At 40.1% G+C, this 22,461-nt stretch overlaps 1 protein-coding gene and 1 long non-coding RNA gene across 3 annotated transcripts in view; one reads left to right on the top strand and one right to left on the bottom strand.

Moving 5' to 3' along the window:
• Positions 1 to 5,690: 5,690 nt before the first annotated feature.
• GAB1 (GRB2 associated binding protein 1) overlaps positions 5,691 to 22,461 on the bottom strand; it is an 81,869-nt gene continuing 65,098 nt past the window's right edge. The window contains exons 5-11 of one of the 2 annotated variants that reach the window (XM_079989490.1): positions 21,249 to 21,334; positions 20,172 to 20,478; positions 14,540 to 14,629; positions 11,131 to 11,224; positions 10,232 to 10,355; positions 8,859 to 8,978; positions 5,691 to 7,609 (exon numbers count right to left, since the gene is read on the bottom strand). In XM_079989490.1, coding sequence (XP_079845616.1) covers positions 7,451 to 7,609; positions 8,859 to 8,978; positions 10,232 to 10,355; positions 11,131 to 11,224; positions 14,540 to 14,629; positions 20,172 to 20,478; positions 21,249 to 21,334 — 980 coding nt within the window. In that variant the 3' untranslated portion in view covers positions 5,691 to 7,450. The remainder of the gene's footprint in view (positions 7,610 to 8,858; positions 8,979 to 10,231; positions 10,356 to 11,130; positions 11,225 to 14,539; positions 14,630 to 20,171; positions 20,479 to 21,248; positions 21,335 to 22,461) is intronic. The other variant, XM_079989491.1, reaches the window with a different exon arrangement.
• LOC307223526 lies at positions 7,530 to 14,169 on the top strand. Its single transcript, XR_013842126.1, has 2 exons — positions 7,530 to 7,632; positions 13,821 to 14,169. It is a non-coding gene; the product is annotated as an uncharacterized lncRNA (long non-coding RNA).

Below are 22,461 nucleotides of genomic sequence, written 5' to 3'. Positions count from 1 at the left end.
CAATAAAGCGAGATGAGCGCCGCAACCCCAGAGTCGGTCACAACTGGACCTAACGGTCAGGGGTCCCTTTACCCTTTACCTTTAAGGTAAAGTAGGACATTCCAGGATCAAATCAGAAACCAACTCTAAATCAGGGCCTGTCCCTGGAAAATAGGGACACTTGAAGGGTCTGCCCTACATGCACAACCCCCATTTTCCCTTATCACCATTTGCATTGCTGGGTGTGAATGGAGATAAATTACAATGTTAACTGCAGTGTTGCTTTAATTCCACTTAGAGCTTAAAATGGAAGAGAGAATACTTAGTAATGCTGAGAAAACCTAGGCTGTGCACACACTCCCTTTTACTCTGCATCCTGTGTGCTCCCACTGCTGGTTTGGGAAGTGGTGTATACATAACTTTAGCGACCTGCCAGATCTATCCTGTTGTTTCTAATGAAATACTGTATTTTGACACATTTCCCCCAAACCAGCTTTAATAAAAAGAATGACTAGTTGCCTTTTAAGCTGGTAACATGTAAGCAGCCTTTGGCTTTGTATACACCATTCATTTAAATCACATTATTCCCTTCAAAAACCATTTCCTCGATGGCATAGTTTACCTTTCACAGTACCACAACTCCCAGCACATTTAACAAACTACAGTTGCCAGGATTCTTTGGAGGAAGTCATGTGCTTTTAATGTATGGTGTGTTCACAGTCTTAGCGTAGAACCAACCTAAATTAGAATTGATGTCAGCAACTTTCAACAAAGTCTTGGTCACAGTAGGCCTCCAAGGATTCTTTCTTGGTTCAGACATGATAAGCCCCTAACCACTCAAAAAAGCTTTGCGGGCTGGCGCTGCGCTGACTCTGTGGTGGCAGAGAAGTAAGATTCATTTGCTGCCATCCTCGCAACAGAGTAGCCTCTAAAATTAGCTGCATCCTGTGAGGCAGATGTTCACTATGCTGGAAAATAAAATAAGTTTTAAAAGTAATTGCTTTTGCCAAACATATCAAACTGTACTTTCAAGTTAAATAATTTTAATTACATTCAGTAAGTCATGGGAAATCAAAGAATGATCTAGAGAGAAATTGAAGACTCTGAAGTAAAACTTAATAAGCAACTTGCAAACTGCGAATACTACAGGAACAGAATCCAAGGTCAGCGAGCATCAGAAGGTAATTGAGAAAGATGTCAAAACAACCCAGGTATCTCCAACTCCCTTGTTAGCCCTGCTGGGAAGAATAGATGAATCAAATCAACATTTATCTCCTCAGGAGATGCTGACATTTTTGCTGGTAGTTGTTCATTTAGAAATAGCTAAAGGTTGGCATTCTGCAATAGAATCATAGTATGCTCAGATGTGGTCCACTGCCTTGGCTGAGAAACTGATGTGCCCGATCAGAGTGACCAGAGGCAAGATGAGTCCTTTATCCTTCTACATCACTGCCCAGACCCATCAAAACATCTGGAGAGACCTGTTGGATTCGAGTCTCTAATAGACATTATAAATGGGTTCTAACTGTTACTTCTTTTTCCCAATAAATGACAGACTAGCTGTTATTGTATTTTAAATTATGTTTGTTACATGTGAAAAAGCAACAGAATACTTTTAAAAACAGGTGTTATTGCTGTTGTTTTTTGTTGTTGAAGTCTTTCAAAGAGTGGTTTATTTGGGGAATTTGAGTTTGATATAATAGGCAGGGTGGGCTTGGCTACTGGATGGTTCCTTCCTTAACATAGATTTTTATACTGCGGCCGTCAGGAATGTGCTATTTTAACTTTTACTCTGGCTCAAAATAGTCTAATGGGCTGCTTAATCCTGATGATATCCCACCCCCTGCCAACCCACTTTACCCCTAAATCGTGCCTCCCACACTTCCCTCAGCCCTGCCAAATCACTGCAGTTTGTAGAAATCATCCAGCCATAATTGAGGCCAGCAACTTGTTCTATTCCACCACTGGCTTCTATGCCACCTATGCTTCAAATCTAGTTAGGGAAGGGATATTTGCACACCTGTTAACATTCTTTCAGGTTCAGAAATTTGCAATATGCTTGGTTAATCAAGGGCCTTGCAAGATTTTGTACCTAAAAGCATTGTCGTTGTTGTTTAGTCATTTAGTCATGTCCGACTTTTCGTGACCCCATGGACCAGAGCACACCAGGCACTCCTGTCTTCCACTGCCTCCCGCAGTTTGGTCAAACTCATGCTGGTAGCTTCGAGAACACTGTCCAACCATCTCATCCTCTGTCGTCCCCTTCTCCTTGTGCCCTCCATCTTTCCCAACATCAGGGTCTTTTCCAGGGAGTCTTCTCTTCTCATGAGGTGGCCAACGTATTGGAGCCTCAGCTTCACAACCTGTCCTTCCAGTGAGCAGTCAAGGATGATTTCCTTAAGAATGGATAGGTCATACTAGCCAGTTAACCCTCAAAGAAGCATGAAGCCTAACTTTTGTGATGGGCTGAACCCTCTTGGAAGATCTCATAACCTATACATTATGTTTCATTGGCTAAATTGCTGATAGTTATCCATTTCAAGAATGGATGATCCACAAAGGAGAGGAAATACTGGTGGACATGGTAGCCAACTCCTAGGGGCCGTGGGAGCTTTGGCCCACACAATAGAATATTTGAGGAGATTGGGCCCCCACAAAGTTGATGGGCATTCCCATTCAAATGGAGTGTGTGTATGTGTGTACTGTGTCATATGTGTCATGAACATGAAAAGTGTGGAAAGCTCTGATCTACAGGGATATTGGAGGAGGCCTCCTTCCACTGCCATACACAAGAGGGAGCTCACCACCAATCATGGCTTTGTGGGTGTATTTGGAACATCTCTTCAGGGACCGACTGAAATAAGAACTAAATAGTAGGCTGTTAGGTCTTGCCAAGAGAAATTACTGGGATCACATATTTCAACAACAATGTCGCAGATCCAAATGTGTAGTATTTGCAAATCTAATTCGTTTTGATCTATGTTCTTGGCTTTACATAATCTGCTACCCATTTTCTCCGTTTTGACAGCAGCCACCAGGCTAGCCATGTAACATATTCAGTTTCACCGGTAAAGTTGTAAACAACTGGTTGGCTCAATGAAGTATATAATCTGATATAATTACTATTTCTGTTTTGCTACCTCCTTATAAGACAGCTTGATAAATGCTAATCAGAACACACTACTGTAATACAATGGGCAGTAGTGGTGTGGCTTAGCGAAAACAAGCAAGTGTACAGGTCCCCAGGGAGAAAATCATAGCCACTTTGCTGCTTCTCTCTGTCCTGCTGCTACCATACTAACCCATTGCTTAGTTTAGTGTTACATGCATTATAGGTTCTGAGTATGCAGGAAAGGTGAGCAGATTCACAGAAATATGTAGTTCCATGTTAATGCCAGTGAGAGTTAATTCTTTTCAACTGATATGCATGTTGAATTAAGTCTTGTGGAAGTTTCAGTATGTGTCCCAGTTGCCTTGTAAAATGTTAAAACTGTAGTCACACCCCATGGATAAAGTGATCAACAATACACCTTTATACCATTAACAACCCAATATATTTGTTTGGCATCAAAGCTATAAATTTGTTTTCAACAGTAGCTTCCCTATTTTTTTTATTTTGAATTTGAGGTTGGCATATATAGTATCAGCAATACAAATCACGGTAAGAGCTAAGCTACGTATTCTCCTTTGCATGCAATCGAAATTACCCTATTTTTCTGCATATAAGACTAGCCCCCCCCCCTAAAAATAATGTCAAAAATTAGGATGCATCTTATGCACGGATACATCTCCCCCCATTTTCTTAAATCTGAGTCTCCCAGGGGCATCTTATAGATGGAAAAATACGGTATGTACACAAAGTTCCTCTTCCTGTTATAAATCTTCTTGTGTTTATACTGACAATATAAGAGGGAATTGGGTCTCCATGAATCCTCAAATGAAATATTGTGTGTGGGTGTAGTTGAGGAAGTGCTAATTTAGTTCATAATTTACATCACTGTCATCGTTCGAAAGCATTGCTATTACTGGGAATGTAAGGCACTCTGTACTCCAGGCCCATCAGCAAAAATAAAAATAAAAAGTTCCACTTAGGTAGGACCATAGTTTATAACCCCAATAAGGCCCATTATGGGGCTTTCCTGGCTGCTCTGTTCCACTGCAACCTGTTCCCTTCTTGAGGTTGGGGGAACCGCTTGGAACTGTGTGGAATGTGACAGTGGGATACAGCTGGTAGGCAGAGACGCAATGGTAGAAATTGCTATGCATGAGAAAAAATGCTTTCTGCTCCTACAAAAAATCTACATGGTTGTGTAGAATCCAGATTGGCCCAGTTAAAGAAAAATGCTTGGAAAAGCTTGGACAAGTGATGCCTTTCAGTGCGCTATCCTTTATACCAGGCATGTCCAAAGTCCATTTCGGGGGCCTAATCTGGCCCGCCGGTCGGTTTAATCCGGCCCCTTTTGGCAGTTTATTTCCGGGGGTAAAATCCTATAAAAGCTCAACAACTTTAGTCCTAAAATAGGTTAACAACTTTGGCTGGCCCATTCGTCGGCCCTCACGGCCCTTCACTTCATCACATCTGACTCTCTTTGAAAAAAGTTTGGACACCACTGTTTATATGGTCTGTAAATTCTTGTTCAAAAATTCTAATTATTAAAAAGAACTCTCACTGCATTTACCTAAGGGCCTGACCATACCTTGATTCATAGCTGCCAACCTTTCTTTTTGTGTGTGGGAAATTCCCTTATTCCAGCGCTGTTTCCCTCTGCTATCCTGGATTGTTAGATATCCCATAGACTGTCCCCGGGACAGGTGAGGCTGCTGATCCCTTATGTTCAAATCTGAAAGTTGACAGCTATGCCTTGATTTGATGTGGACTGTGAAGCCCTAAACTTTGAAAATCTGAATAGGAGAGCTACATTAACTGCGTAGGGAATCCTCAGATTTTGGGAGGATAAAGTGTGGGATGGCAGTAGACGGAGAACACTACATGGATGGGGGGGGGTAGGAGTGGATGGATTCAAGAAGAAATAAATGCTTCACAATTCACATTAAGCCAAGATATGGGCAAGCCTTGTGTTATGTACTGAAGTTCTCACCCTGGGCCAGCAGGGGGATACTGTAGATAGTTCAGGTCCACATATGCAAATAAGGGATCGAAAGTGACGTTCAGTGATTGGATAGTTACAGAAAATGGTTACTGTTGCATTCTAGTGGAGCTCTATATAAGCAGGCTGGCTGAACCCTACAGTTCAGTTCTGTTCTGGCCTGTGAATAAACAAGAGCTGTTTGAAGAATTGCTGTGTGGTCTGATATGTTCACCCACAACTTAACACCTTGTTTTAAAAATGTGCTTTCCCTGGCAGCAAAACGGAAGTGCTGCTGCTGTTTCCTCAATTCAATCTTTCCTTCTCCCACCTAATCAGTAAGAAAAACGAGGTGGTGGCCTATCCAAGTGATGAATGGGCTTGTCTTTTTAAAGCTGTAAAGATTGCTGAGAAAATAGAGACAAAGTAGAAAATAACAGAAAAAAATGCTAGCAGGACAAGAAGACTGGATAAAATGCTGCCATGGTTGCTATCATCTTTTTGAGATGGTTCACAACTTCTAGGCTGGGTTAATAATCTACATTCAAAGGCACCGGAAATTGGCAACTCAAGAGCTTTGTAAATACATTGCTGTTTTGTGAGTTTCAGACAACTGCACACGTGTTAACCAGAACAACTTGAATTTATTTAAAATTCATCTCAGAATGAAACATGTTTAGTTTTTATTTTACACAAAAAAATATTGAAAACATCAAAATATTTCTAATTTAAAAAGAAACCATGTTAGGAATAAAGACAATTTACATACGATTGAGGGGGTGACAACAGGAAATTAGGCACAGTATTAAGGCCAGCATTCATTAAAACAATACTAATGTATTTCTATGTTCATTTGTAACTCAAGAGGTATGGAGAAGAATTTTCTTTAATGCATCCGTGTGAGAATGAATTAGTAATTTGCCACTATAACAAGATTAATGGATTGATTAAGGTGTACATTTTCTTCCTTGCAACTAAATCTGGTTTCTAATTTAGGGGAGGCTGCTATTTGAAGGAGGGGTAGAGAATTAATAGAACAAAGTACTCAATATGGACTCTGTACCTGGGGAAAGAACTTTATAAAAAAAGGAGAGAGGGAATGAGATCACTTCAACATACCACCTTTCTTTAAAAACAACAATACAAAATGTTAAGAGATATCAATTGCATAGGAATTTAAATATAAGGCCAAGCAGGAAACTAGGCATAATAAGGATCATTAAAAGAGCACTATGGTGTCAAGACCTAGGATTATATCCTACCAAGTCAGAGTTGAACCACTGAGCTCACTGGACATTAAGTCCATTGATTTCAACAGGTCTACAGTGAATATGGTGAATAACGCTCATAGTATTTCCATCTGAATTCTACTTTAAAAAAAAAAATCACAGTATTTTCTAGTACTACAAACAGTGAATGTCAAACTGTCTCTTTAATTTTCATACTGAAAACCAATATTAAGGCTTGGTAGAAGTAGAAAACTTAAAACTTGTTGTTTAAACCTGATAAGTGTGTTAGCACCACAGTGCTATGTACGTACCTGATCTCAAGAGATCCTACCTTCTGTAAATAATGTAAAAGTAACGGTTTGCAAATGAAGTGTAAGGTTACTCATTACTGCACCCCATCAGTGATTTGCAGGACTATGCGAAGTTTAATTCTTCAGTACAAAAGATCCCTCCCTGCAGAATCTTTGCTCACTGAATATGAACACTGTCACGAATGAAACTACAATAGGAGCTCCAGTATTGGTATGATATTGCATAAGACAGAAGGGTAGATCCTAAAACCAATAATGACTATTATTAAGTCACAGCCATGTCTGTTAGGAAGGTAACCTGTAGCCCTCCAAATATTCTTCGCATGTATTAAATATAAAACATAGGTATTTAACAAATCATCTCTTGACATTTCAAGTAGATTAAAATTGTGAAACCATTTCTTATTAATTCATTTTTGAGCTGTTAAAACGCACTTCAGACCTTGATTTCTATATCATAAGTAGCTTACTTTCTAGAATGCTATAAAATATAGTAGTGTTGGGAGAAAAAGGTGTTAGAAGTACATTAGCCGGGGAAAGCTGAACCAACATTTTAACGGGGGGGAAAGTGCATAAGACATTGTAATACTACAAATGTGTTAACTTCAGGCCAAAACTTCTCTGGGACCTAAGCAATACTATTTTACACATTGTTTTACATTGTATGATATACCCAGATGCCACAGGTTACTGTTTTATCTCATGGTATCACCTTGATTTTCATATAACTGGGGGGGGGGGGAATCATTCAAGAATTGTCCAGTACTCTTCCATCAGTTAATGGCATAACTGCAGCTCTTTTTATAAATTTGAGGAGGATGACAAGAGGATTCTCTTTTTTTTTTCATTTTACAATTTTAGTTAGGGTTTCAGATTCTGTGGATTGCCTCCCGTCTGTCCAAGCTTCCCGCGTACTCTTCAGTGCTAGTGTTTTCTGCTGGTCAACTACAACATAATCCACTCTTTCATCCGCCACACTGCTGCCTGAACCGCTGCTCTTTTTCTGGAGACAAAATGAAGAAAAGGGTAAGAACAAGATAAGCTAATACAAGTCTACGGGTTGGCTTCAGAACATCCTTTTCATGAAAAGATAAGACTTCTTTGCAGAAGGGACTAAGATTCAGCAGGGTCTCCCAGCAAGGGAAGGAGGGGGCAGTTTTGGCCAATCCACCCCCCCCCCCCTGCCCTGGCAAATCCTCAAACCATCAACTACACTGTTCCAGGAAGACCCCCAGCTGTTGAGAACAGCTTTTCAGGGGGCTGCAGGGGTAAGGAAGAATCTGCACACACTTCCTTCCCCCACTTTTTCAAGTGAGAGTGTCCAATGGGCAACTCATTGAAACTCGGGTTCCCCCAAAATGTAAGACAAATGTATCAGTGAATAGAATTATTTGCACTGTACCATTTTTATTAAAACAACACCTATACATCTCACCTATCCTCAACACATGGTACAGTATGTAGAAAACTGGCTGCGAGAAAAGCCTAAGTGTAGCAATATAATGGCAGGTGACATTAAAGATTCCATGGTTTTTCACAGGGTTTCCCAAAACTGAGTCTCCAGCTGTTTCTGGACTACAACTCCCATCATCCCTAGCTAGCAGGACCAGTGGTCAGGGATGATGGGAACGGTAGTCCAAAAACAGCTTGAGACCTAAATTTGGGAAACCCTGTGCTAGATTACTGGTGGCAAGTTTTAACTGATAGATGAAGCTGGTTTAGTATTAATAGGCAGAAACCAATTTTAATTAGTGAGGCTGATGATAAAAGTCATTTAGTTCTTAAAGCTGTATTAATTGTGATGTGGTAACGAGGAATGAAAAAGCAAATATTAAATACAGCATTTTCTCCTAAAAATAAGTAGTTGTCCTGGACATTTTAATAAAGAAAAATTTACCTGTATCTTGATGGAGAAAGAAAATTCCCTGACACAATGACTGCCAGATTCATTGCCCAGCTGAGAAGAGGAGTTTTTCACTCCCACTGACTATAATTGGAGGTAATGAACTATAGTAGCCCGTTTCACTGATTCGTTGTAGTCTCCCAGTTCTGAAGGCTGTGTTATGTGGTGTATGCACAACCATACTCCATGTGCCTCATTTTCCCCTGTTCTGACAGTCTGACAATGTTGGAACAAAATCTATACTGGTGAAACATTTCTGCCAGTATGCCAGTGAACCTCTAGCAACATGTCTTGTTAACCCCAGAAAGACACCTATATTGTCACTAATAAACCACTCAATTTTGTTTACCTTGCGAGGTGGGGTAGATTTTCCAGAATCTAAATCCAGATCTAAATATTCCACTTGCTTATCTTTAGGTTTTACCATAGGACTGCTTCCCCCATCGAGACTGCTGCTCCCAAACAGAACCTGAAATTATAATTAAAATGTTTAAGTCAGCAATGGTGACAACTTTAATGGAATGTAGTGCTCACTCCACAGCATGTGAGAAACTGACTAGACACACCACATTTTGCAACATGCCTTGTAACACAGCCCTGATTATAAGCAAATCTGAAAATGAGGTAACAAAAATGTCATTCTTGAACCGTTTAACTACCTGTGTCCCATACTAACAAAGCTCTATCTGTGCTATATATTTTATAGCAGTATCATACCTCAGAAGGTCATGGATTCATCTCAAAAAGTTATGGGAACTGTAGTTTGCTAAGGGTGTAGAGAGTTATTACTATAACTACAATTTATTACCCCTGCCCCTAAGGTCCCAGGGCAGGTTACAACAATTAAAATACAACAGTAATATTAATGTAATATTACACAATATTTAAAACAGTTTAAAACAACTAATAATTACAGAAATAAGGCAGGTCCATATCTATATCTATCTATCTATCTATCTATCTATCTATCTATCTATCTATCATCTATCTATCTATCATCTATCTATCTATCATCTATCTATCTATCTATCTATCTATCTATCTATCTATCTATCATCTATCTATCATCATCTATCTATCATCTATCTCAGGCATCAAATGTCAGGGTAAAGAGGTGCATCTTCAGCATTCCCCAAAAGCTATATAAGGAAGGTGCCAGACGCACTTCTGTGGAAAGGGAGTTCCACAACTTAGGGGCTGCCACAGAGAATGTCCTCTCCTGGGCCACCCCCTACCCTGAGCTTCTGAGGGCAGTGGAACAACCAAGAGGACACCCTCTGCCAATCTTACCTCCCAAGATGGTATGTAGGGGAGGAGAGGGTCTTTCAGGCATTTGGGCCCTGAATCATTTAGGACTTTAAACACTAACATGAGCACCTTGAATTGGACCCAGAAATGAAGCAGCAAACAAAGTTGTTGTTTTAAAACATGGGATATATGAAATCTGAGAAGAACCCAAGCCAGTAATCTGGCCACTTCATTTTGGACCAATTGAAGTTTCTGAGTCATCTTCAAGGGCGGCCCAATGTAGAGTGCATTAGAATAATCCAATCTGGAAGTTATCAGAGCTTGTAGTATAGTGCATCCTCTCCCCCCCCCCAAAAAAAAAGTTGTGATGAGTGGTATGATACCACTTCAAATGTATAGTGCAGATGAGGTCTGTGACATCCTTTTAGAAAGAGCTGCACAGTAAAGAGAGTACTTAAAATGAAAACTACATACTGGATCATCACTGGACTGATTTGGATTCATGGGTACATAATTCTCTTCACTGTCATGTGAATCACTGCTGGAAGTTGTGCTATGGACTGAATCTGGTCGAGGAGACAAAGGAAACCTGGAGGAACTAAAATAAAGAGACATTGGTTTTAAAAAGTAAAACTGGAACCATCTTATGTATGCTTTGTAGCTGTATTATTATATTTGTTTAAATAATATTTATACTTCCCCACCACACCTTTTTTTAAAAGAAATAAAAGTTCAATGAAGCTTACATAAAATACAATAAAAACCTCAGTAATAACCAAGCAGAGGAACAGATTGAGAGATGATAATCATTACAGCAGTATCGAAATGTAATTAAAAAATCCCATTGTTGACAATGTGACATATATTTGTGTGTCTTAGGTTGTGAGACAGGATGCCAAGAAACCAAGAAAATGTGGACCTTGGTATGAAAACTGGTTCTCCATCGCTGCACTAGGGTACAGTGGTGCCTCGCAAGACAAAAAGAATCCGTTCCGTGAGGCTCTTCGTCTAGCGGTTTTCTCGTCTTGCGAAGCAACCCCATAGAGAAATTCGTTTAGCGAAGCGCCTCCAAAACGGAAAACCCTTTTGTCTAGCGGGTTTTCCATTTTGCGAGGCGTTCGTCTTGCGGGGCACCACTGTATATGCTGCATTGAACATGTTAAGAAGTAATTCTGAATGAACATGTGTAATCTTACGCTGCAAAAACACACCAACCCAAAACACACAATCTCAAGACTGTGAGACTTGTTTATAAGTAAGCATATATAGAACTGGGGTGAAATGCTTCTTTTCACACCAAAGGTTTACTTGTACAATACACACACATCCACAAAAGCAAATATTTAATTTCTTAAAAGGGTGAGAAGACTTACTCTCGTGTAAAACTTCTGGTGATCGGAGATCTAACTGGAGCTGGCAATTCTTCCCATTCAGGGAGAGGTTTTATTTCTAGTGGTGCTGGTTTTACTATATAAAGAAGCAAACAAGTTTTTAAAATAATGTACTAGGAAAGAACTACAGTTCCTCAAAAGGAATTCTTACAATACTATTGCAATTCCTATTATTTTAAGGTCGGTGAGGAAATAATTCGGAATAGGAATGTGTTAAAATTAGAGAGCTTCTTCAAATACTTGAGTTATATATATATACTTTCAGTTTACTATCAAACACTAACTAATGGATACTGCTAATTGAATGATGTAACTGCTAACAATTACTACATTTAGAAACGTTAATGTACGAATCTACTCTATGAAGTGCCTCCAAATTTCACCTTTTTAGGCTCTTGTGACCACAGTGAGTCATTAACAATCTAAACTGAGTCAAACTCTCACATAAACAGCATGGTTGCTGTTTTGTACACACACTGCTTTGCTACAGAAACTAGGAAGAAAAGGGCTTTTCTTTGCACCAATGTAAGCTCTTCAGGTCCATTTGTCTTCTCTTACACATGCAGAATTTAATAGGTTTCATTAATGCGCATTAATAGGAAGAAGTAGCTTTGAGACTTGAATGCTCCCCCTTCCACTCTTGTGTAGCAAAGTTCAGTAGAATTTAGTTTTACTTTCCATGAATCCAGACTTATGATCCAGAGATCATGGTTTAAAATAAACTCTTATTTATTTAATGGTTTATTTTAAACCATTTAAAACTTTTGTCAATTTCAAAACAACCCAACTTCAAAACATCTTGTTTTGAAACACACTAGAAGTTGTTTCAAACCACGATCTCTGTTTCATAAGGTACAACAAGCCAGGATTCTAAATGCTGCCAAAGTCCTTCACCCAACCATGCAGGAAGAGAAAGAGATGGGGAATGTACAAGCCTGAGATTTATAGCAGATCCTTCCTGCTTATGTATATAGGGCTAAGCCATGGTTTAAAATGAAATGTCAATGCCAACACTGCCTTTCTGCATATTTATTTACTTTACAAATTTACACACCGTTTCATGGCCTGAGATCTTCAAGGGTGGGGTCACTGGGGTGTATAACCAAGCAGAGTTATATCTTGCAGGTGCATTTTAAAAAAAAAATATCTTGATGTAGCATGATTATGTAGCTATCTTAAGGCTCTGCTAGTTTGGGGGAGGGGGCAATACTTCTTGGCAATTGAAAACAGTCCAAATTAAAATTGCATAACTGCTGTTTTACAAAATGAATAGCTATGGGTAATATTCAATGTTTGTCATACTCAGAGGAGCCCCATTGACATCTGAGCATGTTAGGTGCACATCACCCTATACCCCCACACTTATCCTGCAATAATCCCCCCCCCCTCCCAGAAATTGATCCCACCTTTCTAGGACTCATTGCAGTGTGTCTGCAGGCTAGTTTATTTAGGATTAAAGAACAGTTTTAAGCATTTAGGTCAGTCAATACAGTAAATTATCTGCATATGGTGTTTCTGACAGACCTATTAAGTATGTACTCATAAGTACATCGCCCTCTTTAGGGAAGTTTTTAAGGATTGATGTTTTTATTATATTTTTAGATATGTTGTAAGCCACCCAGAGTGGCTGGGGTATAAATAATAAAATTATTATTATTACAGTCGTACCTTGGTTTTTGAACAGCTTAGTTCTCAAACATTTGGCTCACGAATGCTGCAAACCTGGAAGTGACTGTTCCAGTTTGCGAACTATTTTTGGAAGCCGAACATCCGATGGGGCTTCTGCGGCTTCTGATTAGCTACAGGAACTTCCTGCAGTCAGTCAGAAGGCACGCTTTGGTTTCTGAATGTTTTGGAAATCGAACGGACTTCTGAAACGAATTCTGTTCAACTTCCAAGGTATGACTGTATTATAAGTAAGAACCATTGACTTCAATGGGACTTATTCATAACTACAGTCATACCTCATGTTACGTTTGCTTCATGTTACGTTCTTTCAGGTTACGTCCTGTGGCAACCCAGAAGTACCGGAAAGGGTTACTTCCAGGTTTCGCCGCTCGCACATGCGCAGATGCGCAGAATGACGTCACTTGCATGTGCAGAAGCGGCAAATCGCAACCTACGCATGCACAGACGCGCCACTGCGGGTTGCGCTCTTCTCATGTTGTGAACGGGACTCCGGAACGGATCCCGTTTGCAACCAGAGGTATCACTGTATGTTTATGTAGCAGTACAGCCTTAAGCCCTTCTCAGTATTTATGAGACTAGATAACAGGGGTCTGTTTTGCAAATGCCCAAACAGAGGAGGGGACTGCAGCATTCACAAGCTTTCAAGGCACTTGGTTTTCAGAGCAGTCTGAAGTAGCAGATGGTATTTAAAAGCGTCTTAAAACCCTCAGACAGATTCTAAAGTGTTCATGTGGTGATGGGGAACTTCATTACTGTGAAGCACTTTTAACAAGTCCTCTGAATCATTTGAAAGTATAAACATGCAAATGTATACTTCATATTTTCACATCAATGAACTTCACAGGAATTTTAAATGATTGTGCCTACACAAACATACGTAGGAGTAAGTCCATGAAAATGTAAGTGCTATGACATATACATCGTAAGTAATGGTCTCCATTCTGCATATACTTAAAGGGACTGTTCTTTGTCACATATTCCAGATTCTGGGGCTGCAGGAACATTGCCTATCTCAAATGGAGCTCCACACAGCTGCCAAGTCTCCAAAGGCACCAATATTTTTTGAAAGCAATATGAGCAGCAACTTGTCCGCTGATTGATGGCAGCGACAGTTGACAGCTGAAGACCTTTAGTAGTAGATACATACTAGGAGCGGAAAAACTGCTTCATTCATATGACAGTGAGATCCACAGCTAAGGTGATTTGGCCATTATAACACGCTACTTTTCTAGCATTATTTAAAACCTCCCTCTCCAATGGGGCAATGCAGTAAACACTAGCCTATCTCAAATTTTCAGTGCTCGTTGTATATAGTTCGGGTTTTTTTGTTTTTTTTAAAAAAGTATTGTAATACTAAAGCAGTCCTATAAAGAACCCAATAGCTGCATCCCAATAGTCACACTATCTGTACCTTCAAGCATTTCACATGAGAAAACGTTAGTTAAAATAACCTGTAGGCTGGAAATATATTTGAAAACAAACAGTTATACAATCATTAAGCAGGCAGAGCTAATTGCTGACTGAAGGGAAGATGCTTTTATGTACAGCATATTCCATTTTCTGTGTGCTAAGAATGCCTTTTCTTAAGCAGGAAATATTGCGGCTAACAAATAAGCGGACCAATAAATTTTTATAAGAGTTTCCCTTTTAGAAAACATTTTCATACACAGCCCCAGATACCATGCAGTGCTGAAGTACATACCCTTTCTTCTTGTAGTAAATTCACCTATGGTTTGGGAATCTGTTCGCTCTAAACCATGTGGCTTAGGTCTTAAAATTTTAGGGCTCTGACCTAATTGGTAAAAAGAAGAGTCTCTCTTAATATAGTTTTTTTTTTTTTTAAATAACTGGAAAAAATGGACCCCCTATAAACAAATTGCCAAGCCCCTTGCAGAAAAGTGATGCTTAGAAGCGAAAGCAAGCAGCTGGTGGAAAGAGTCCTGCAGTGTGGCAAAAGCACATGCTAGTGCATAAGCACAACATTCAGAATGCATGATGGAAACATGCATGGGAGAGACAATGTAAGAAGAGATGGTAGAATGCCATCAACTGATGGGTCTCCTTAATTACAGGAAGGAGGTTCACAGGTGGTGTTGGCATACTCTCTGAAAGGCCATGCACACAGTTTGAGAGTGCTCCTAGATTTGGAGCTGACTGAGGAAGTGCAGGGGGCATCGGTGACCAGGACCACTTTTCACCACCTTCTGCTGGTATGCCAAGTGCACCTCTATCTGGAGGTGCTGACCTTACAGTAGCAGTCCACACTCTGGTCACATCCAGACTGCTGCAATGCACTCTACATGGCACCGCCTTCAAAGATGGTTCGGAAACTTCAGCTGGTCCAGAACTGGCCAAAAATGCACATCCAAAATGTATGTGAAGGGTCAACTGTGGGTCACAATCTGTAATGGCAAGTTCATGCTAATTCCTGTAGGAAAGTATCTTCTCTGTGTTGCCTTAAATACTGCTCTTTATGCCATAAAGCAGATTTTGGGGTAGTGTGGAAAGTTTTCACGCTTTGGATTAACCCCATGGGCTACAATACTGTGCTGCACTGGATACTGATGCACTTCTGGGATCAGTCTAGTTTTTTGACCCTGAAAACCCACAATGATTTGAGCCCTTGTTGTTTATTGGACTGCCTGTACCAATGTTATCCTGCTCACATTTTAAGAACTGCTTTTGAGGCTTACCCTGGCATGCCTGTCTCCTAGGTTGGTAAGATGGGTGGCCACAAGGGAGATGCCTTTCTCTGTGGTGGCCCCATGGCTATGGACTTCCTTCCCCTTGGATTATGTCGGATTTCTATATTGTAGGCTTTTTGCAAGGCCTATAGATCTGGACTACCATCATGTGCTGGACTACCACCATGTGGATGTCTCCACTGTCTTGTAGGAGAAAGATGATTAGATCATTATATTGGAAAAGATCATTATATTGGAAAAGACTTTCCAGCAAAATCAGTCTTCAAATCCAAATGAAGCTGTTCCCCGGCTGCAGCAGCCAATGGGACCTCATATGTTCATGTTCTTCACTGCAGGCCATCTCCTTAGCATGTTAAGCTAAGAATCACTTTATGAAACAAAATTCCACATAGAAAAATGCATGAAAACAGTATGTGATGATCAGACATGCATTACTACTAGATGTGCAGTGCACATGCTCAACCGATGGTGGTGGAAAGCTCCTGGTGAATGCATATCACATGTTCTGTGCACAGGTACTGATTCTGCCTCCGTGGGATGACTGCCAGTGTCAGGATGAAACAGAGCGACTGTGCAAAGAATTTAATTTTGCCCCAAATGAGTGGATGTCTGCCACTAAAGATTGGGGGGGGGGGAGGGATGAACTCTGGGGAGAGTGAACTCTGCTATATACCAATGGTATGGAGCTAAACCTGCCTCCTATTCCTACTCCTGACCCCCCAATTTTTAACATTAATATGCTGTAAAAAACAAAACAAAACAAAACACCTGTTTCTGATGCATTGGCCTGGCTCACACATCACTAAGACAAACTATGGCCTTCTGGGACCATGCAAATGTATGGGCTCCTAGAGAGCCCATACACAGCCACTTTGCTGCTCTCTGGCCTTTTTTACTCCTGTGCTGCCCTGCCCTTAGCAAAGCCATTATTTGTCATCTGAACATCGGTTTCTGGTTAAGTTTTCTCCTTGCTAATTACAAATAAAACTTGTTTTGGAGCAAGAAAGTAACTGCGCCAATCGCAGTTTTCTTTAAATAGGTATCTGTAAAACTGTGGATTACTGCAATTTAAAACCAAACAAAACCAAATCCAGGCATAATTTCTAATCCCCAAGATGCAGCATTGGTTTACAGAGGACATCCCATTTTAGCTGTTAACAATAGACACATTCACAAACTTGTGCTTGTCTTAGTGTGCTTACTGTATCTTATTGTGCTGAACTGTATCAAACCATAGCTTTTAATGCATTTTTTGTTGATTGATTATATGCATTGCCATTTTAATTTCATTGTTAACAGCCTTGCAGATCATTATTATTTGAAATGCAACCATAAATAAAATAAAAGTTTTTAAAATGTAGAAGACTTTGTTAGCTCTTCTTTATATCCCTTATATTGTCTTGAGGTCACAAGTCATTCAAGTGGGGAACAGTTCATTAGTCACACTGAACCATGTTAATATCTATGTACATCTGGCTTAAACAGTTTGTGGGTTACAATTCTATTCTAGTCTACTCTACTACAGTAACCTAAAATTGAGGGCTACAGAACTGAATATAAATTTTAAATAAATAAAACAAAACCTTATCAAAGAGACTTTCAACTTAGTTACCTACTATTAGATTATTTAATACACAGAAAAAGCAATGCTGTTTACCAGCCACAGGGAAAAGTTATTTATAAACAGGGAAAATTAAAATTTAGTCAGGAGTTAACCTATAGTATTGGACCCTAAGGTAAGTTGACCTAAAGAAAGTCATGGAAGGAAAGTTCTGTGTTCTCTCTCTCTCTCTCTCTCTCTCTCTCTCTCACACACACACACACACACACACACACACACACAACCTATTTCCCATTGCTGAGGATAACTCCCAGTCATCCACAGAGGCCTTTCAGGGGTGCAGGTTGATGCAAGAAGGAGAATGAGAAAGGAGCTTTCCTTCCAGGAACTTCCTTAATTAAGGAATTCCTTAATTAAGCGTCTCTTGATATCCAAGTAAAAGGCACTTTAAAGATCCAACCTAGATATCTCTAGGGCAGAATACTAGACAGCTGTCATTAGTTAAGCAAGTTAAAAGTTTCCTAGCAGTGCTCACCATGTATCACTGCATATGAAATGCTTTGTTACTATCTTGACAGACACAGGTATATAAACTAAAAAAAGCAATGTTACATCCTTGTTTTAACACAGCTTCAAAGACAGGAGCACAGGACAAACCCAAGAACCAAACTTGAAAGTGAAATTTATTTTCTGTTTTGCCTCATATAAAGGGGGAGGACATATATGCATGTATATTCATATATAAAGTTATAGAACTGCCGTTATCTTTTCCAAGTCGGCATGCAACAACTGTCTTTTCTCTATACGTTCAATTTATAAATGCAAAAGTATCAAATTCAGTGGGTGGGGGGAAGACCTCATTCTTCTACCTCCAGCATCAGAGGCCCTATACCTCTGAATACCAGTGGCTGAGGAACATGACTGGGAAAATGGTACTGTGCTCATGCCCTTCTTGTGGACTTCCCCAAAAGCATCTGTCTGGCCCCTATGAGAACAGAATGCCTGTCTAGATGAGCTATCTTCATCCATATGTACTAACAAACGCATTCTGATTTCTAGATTATATTCCAAGTTCCAAGCATGGTGTTTTTTAGCCTGCATTTTGCCATCAAATAGTTTTCTGTACTATTGGCTTACAGCTTAACAATGATCTATATTACAGCATCTCAGTATAGCTCTACTGAAGGAAAAGGCCGATAGCAGGATAGATGGCAACAATGCTGAGCAAGAAAGGAAATGCACATTTCAAACAAGATCTTTCTGAGAACTTTGATCTCATCCATCCCTCTAACTGCAAGCACCGTTCTTTTTCATTCTTTATTACCAACCAATTCAATATGGTTTGTTTTTGTTTTTGTTCCATTTAACTAATAGATTTGAGATGAATGCCATCCAGTAGTGCTGAGAGGTAACAGGGATTTTTCCCAAGCTGAAATCCAATTTGCTAGCAATGCTGCTTGCAACATACCATCACCAACACATGCAAGCTTTGAGAGGTTTAAGCAGCAGAAAGCATAATTACCCCAAATGCATAATTCAATAGACACAGTGCTGTCAAAAACATTCTTGAAATGACATTTATTTCTGACACATATATGCTTAAACATTTGGTGCCTTTTAGTTTTTTAAAATTAAAACTTGCTTGTCTCCGTATGGCCATTTCCCCTGTGAATGAGCCACAGTGGGCCTTGGGTTCATATACTTCCCTTAATCATTTCCCTCAACATGCAGGTCAGGTGTTGGTGTTTAGAAGCTTCTGCTTAGGCTTTTACTTTAATCACAGTTTGCCATGTTAGCTGAATGTTCCTGTTACCAGTAAATATGATTAGTTTTAAAAACCCAATTTCAATCAGTTATGGCGTGAATAGAAACCAACCATACAGTTAATGTTCATCACAGTTTGTTGGTCTGGATGTGATTAAGCAAAAGCAGAAGCCTCTGCACTGCTGCTTCCAGCCACATGGAGAAAGGTGAGAGGGTGCAAGCTAGACGCTGCATACAACACATTCCTCCTGGTCCACATTATGCTAAAGTAGTGTGATGCGTGAATGCAGCCATTATTTCACAATACATTACGCTGGCCAGTGCTGCTAGGTTAGGTAGCTTCTGGTACAGCCTTCCAGAGGTCTCTTCCTCATTTATGGAAAGAGCTGTTAACTGGGAGAGGAAGATTCATGATGCCAAATGCAAACAGCTAAGTATTTGACCCTTCAGAAAGGCATATGCGCATAGAAACTCATACATTTAAATAGACAGTACAGAAAATCTGACCGTCAGCTTTGTAATTGTGAATTATGGATTTTATGTGAATGAAAAAGAATGCAAAACTGCTAATACTTAACATATGCCTACCTGCTAAGGCAGGCTTCCTCAACCTCGGCCCTCCAGATGTTTTTGGCCTACAACTCCCATGATCCCTAGCTAGCAGGACCAGTAGTCGGGGTGATGGGAATTGTAGTCTCAAAACATCTGGAGGGCCGAGTTACAGGAAGCCTGTACTAAGGTTTTTGTAAATGCTATTTTTAAAGCAGCAGCATCTGTATTATGTATGGAATGTAAGAATCGCAGCTATTATACCGTATATCCATATCATCTGAATGTGTACTTTTGCTAGCCTTACCAAATATATATATATAAAAGTATAAGTCAGGCTTCCTCAGCCTTGGCCCTCCAGATGTTTTGAGACTACAATTCCCATCATCCCTGACCACTGGTCCTGCTAGCTAGGGATCATGAGAGTTGTAGGCCAAAAACATCTGGAGGGCCAAGTTTGAAGAAGCCTGGTTTAAGTGGATTCTAAACACAAATGAAAGCGCAGGTTCTGATCCAGTCACAGTTTTTTCCACATATGATGAGAAGTAGCAGTACAATCTAGTGATTAATCAAAACAACCGTAAGTATATTCACTGTCGAGGTCTGTGTGTTTTAAAGGAAATTGTAAACTGTCAATATTGCTGCTTCAATTTCAAGCAGGATTTTATTCTGTGGAACAAGATGGGTGGGTGGAAGGACAAAACGAGGATCATGAAACACTCAAGAGTGCTTGGCAGTGCATGCCCCTTCCATACCTTTCCTGTCGGGCTTGAGGTTCCTATCCACTGGTGGTGGTTCACATTCAGCAACAGGCACAGGCCGCCTGGGAGGGGTCTTGGGACTCGACCTAAACCCCATGTGTGCTGGCGGAGGGACTTGCATTCCAAACAGGGAAAAGTCAAAAGTGCCAGGAGTCATCGGCACATAGTTCGTCATTTCCTGGAAAGGTTCAGTAAAACTGCTAGAATGCTGCCGCGGGGGAGAGTTTGGGTTCATGGGGACATAGTTTTCATCCAATTCTTCACTTGAAACGCTTCCCACAGTCAACAGGCTTTTGTTTTTCTGGGAAACAAAAATGATTCCGACAGCAAGAAATTAAACAACATTCTGAACAGGTGAACAGAAATTTAGCGTACATATATTGCACAACACCTGACCGGTCTCAAAACATTTGTGTGTCTTTTTTTCCCCTTTTACAGGTTCTATGGAATTGCTTCACCCCATTTGCATTGTACAAGCTCCAGCCTGGATTTACATTTTGTCTCTGTCTTGTAACTGACTGCCACACTCTACATGTTTTTAATCAGGTGTGGGGGTGTGTGTGTGATGTGAGCTTTGCAGCCTCCCATGTTCTTAACCGCTATCCCCATCACTTACCTCCCCTCCCTCCAAAGACTCAATTACCGTATTTTTTGCTCTATAAGACTCACTTTTTCCCTCCTAAAAAGTAAGGGGAAATGTGTGTGAGTCTTATAGAGGAAATGTAGGCTGTGCAGCTATCCCAGAAGCCAGAACAGCAAGAGGGATTGCTGCTTTCACTGCGCAGCTGTTCTGGCTTCTGGGATTCAGAATATTTTTTTTCTTGTTTTCCTCCTCCAAAAACTAGGTGCGTCTTGTGGTCTGGTGCATCTTATAGAGCGAAAAATACGGTACCTCCCGTGTTGTCTCACACACCACTTTGAGCTAGCCCACTTATCATATTAAGAACAAAGCATTCTGTGTAGAAGGATTTCACAGTCCTGCCTCCATCCGTATCAGAGCTTTTTGCATAAGCAGATATTTGCATAAGCAGATATGCCTTGTGCTAATGTTGAAAATCAAAACATACTTACAAAGTGGTTATGAAAACCTTCCAATGAGCTTGATCTGTCATTCGGAAATGTCCGTGGAATAAAATAGCAATCTTGAGAACCCATATCTAAAGAAATGGGAAGAAAGAAAGCATTGTTTCCCCCTCCTTTTTACACCTGGTGGCATAACACACACCATTAGCTGCAAATAGCACAAGGGGGAAAATTTCCTGGATGCTATCTTGCTGCTGTCTATGTCTGGTTATGCAGTCTGAATGCAAGGCACTACCAATCCTAAAATCTGGAAGTGACGAAAGCACCCAGACCACATGAAGGAGAAGAAAGTGAGGAGAAATTTTAAAAAGAGGGAGATCTTACAATAGAGTATGTATTAAAAAAAAACCTAGAAAGCAAATACCTGTTGTAGTAGTATTACATTTCTTACCACCATTCACCGCAGATTACAGTAGGCTTTTTTTTTTAAGAAATAGAAATACCAGGATAGGCAACATTTCACACACAACCATTCTGAAATGCACAGCCCAGCCCAAAGTGATACAAAACTGAACATCTTCATTATGAAAAACCATGTTGACTAGTGATTGGTCAATACATGTGTGTCTTATTGGACAACATATGGAAACCTCCCCTTACTCTCTCCTGGCCCCATTTCTTCACAGGTGACTCTGCCTGCCTCCCACCCACCCCACTTTACATTGCTAACAATTGTTTTATGTGCCACCTTCTGGATTCCCCTTGTTCCCCTTCTTAATTCTTTAAACTCACTTTTCACCCCTGGCATTCTTAGCCCCATACCACTCCCACAGTTTGGCTTTGTGCACTGTCTGAATATTTATCCAGAATTTGAATTTTACACAAAACCACACCAAGTAAATTTTAATTAAAATCTTAATTGCTTCAGAAAGCCAGGCCATCGCCGAAGCTCTCAAGCGCCTTTATAGAGCTGGGAAATGGTTGAGGGCATCCATACGTGTTATTAATAAGGTGCGATCCTTGCACATGGTACTTTGCAGATCACACAGTAAACTCTTTGGAGTAGATTATTAAACTGGATAAAGACAAGAAAAATGCAAGGCAAGCAGAAATGAAGGGAAAATGTAAGAGCTATATATAATGAGTTACGGGTGTGCCATTAGACAACTTCAGTTTATATAAGGTTGGGAAAGTTTATTTTAAAATTGTGGAGGCCATCTTATTAGGTACCTGTGATTGATTCCAGACATCCACAAAGCAT

Source organism: Podarcis cretensis, assembly GCF_951804945.1.
Source record: "Podarcis cretensis genome assembly, chromosome: 9".
NCBI classification, from domain to species: domain Eukaryota; kingdom Metazoa; phylum Chordata; class Lepidosauria; order Squamata; family Lacertidae; genus Podarcis; species Podarcis cretensis.
Note: the sequence above shows the minus strand (reverse complement) of the source record. Positions and strands in the feature narration are given on the sequence as shown.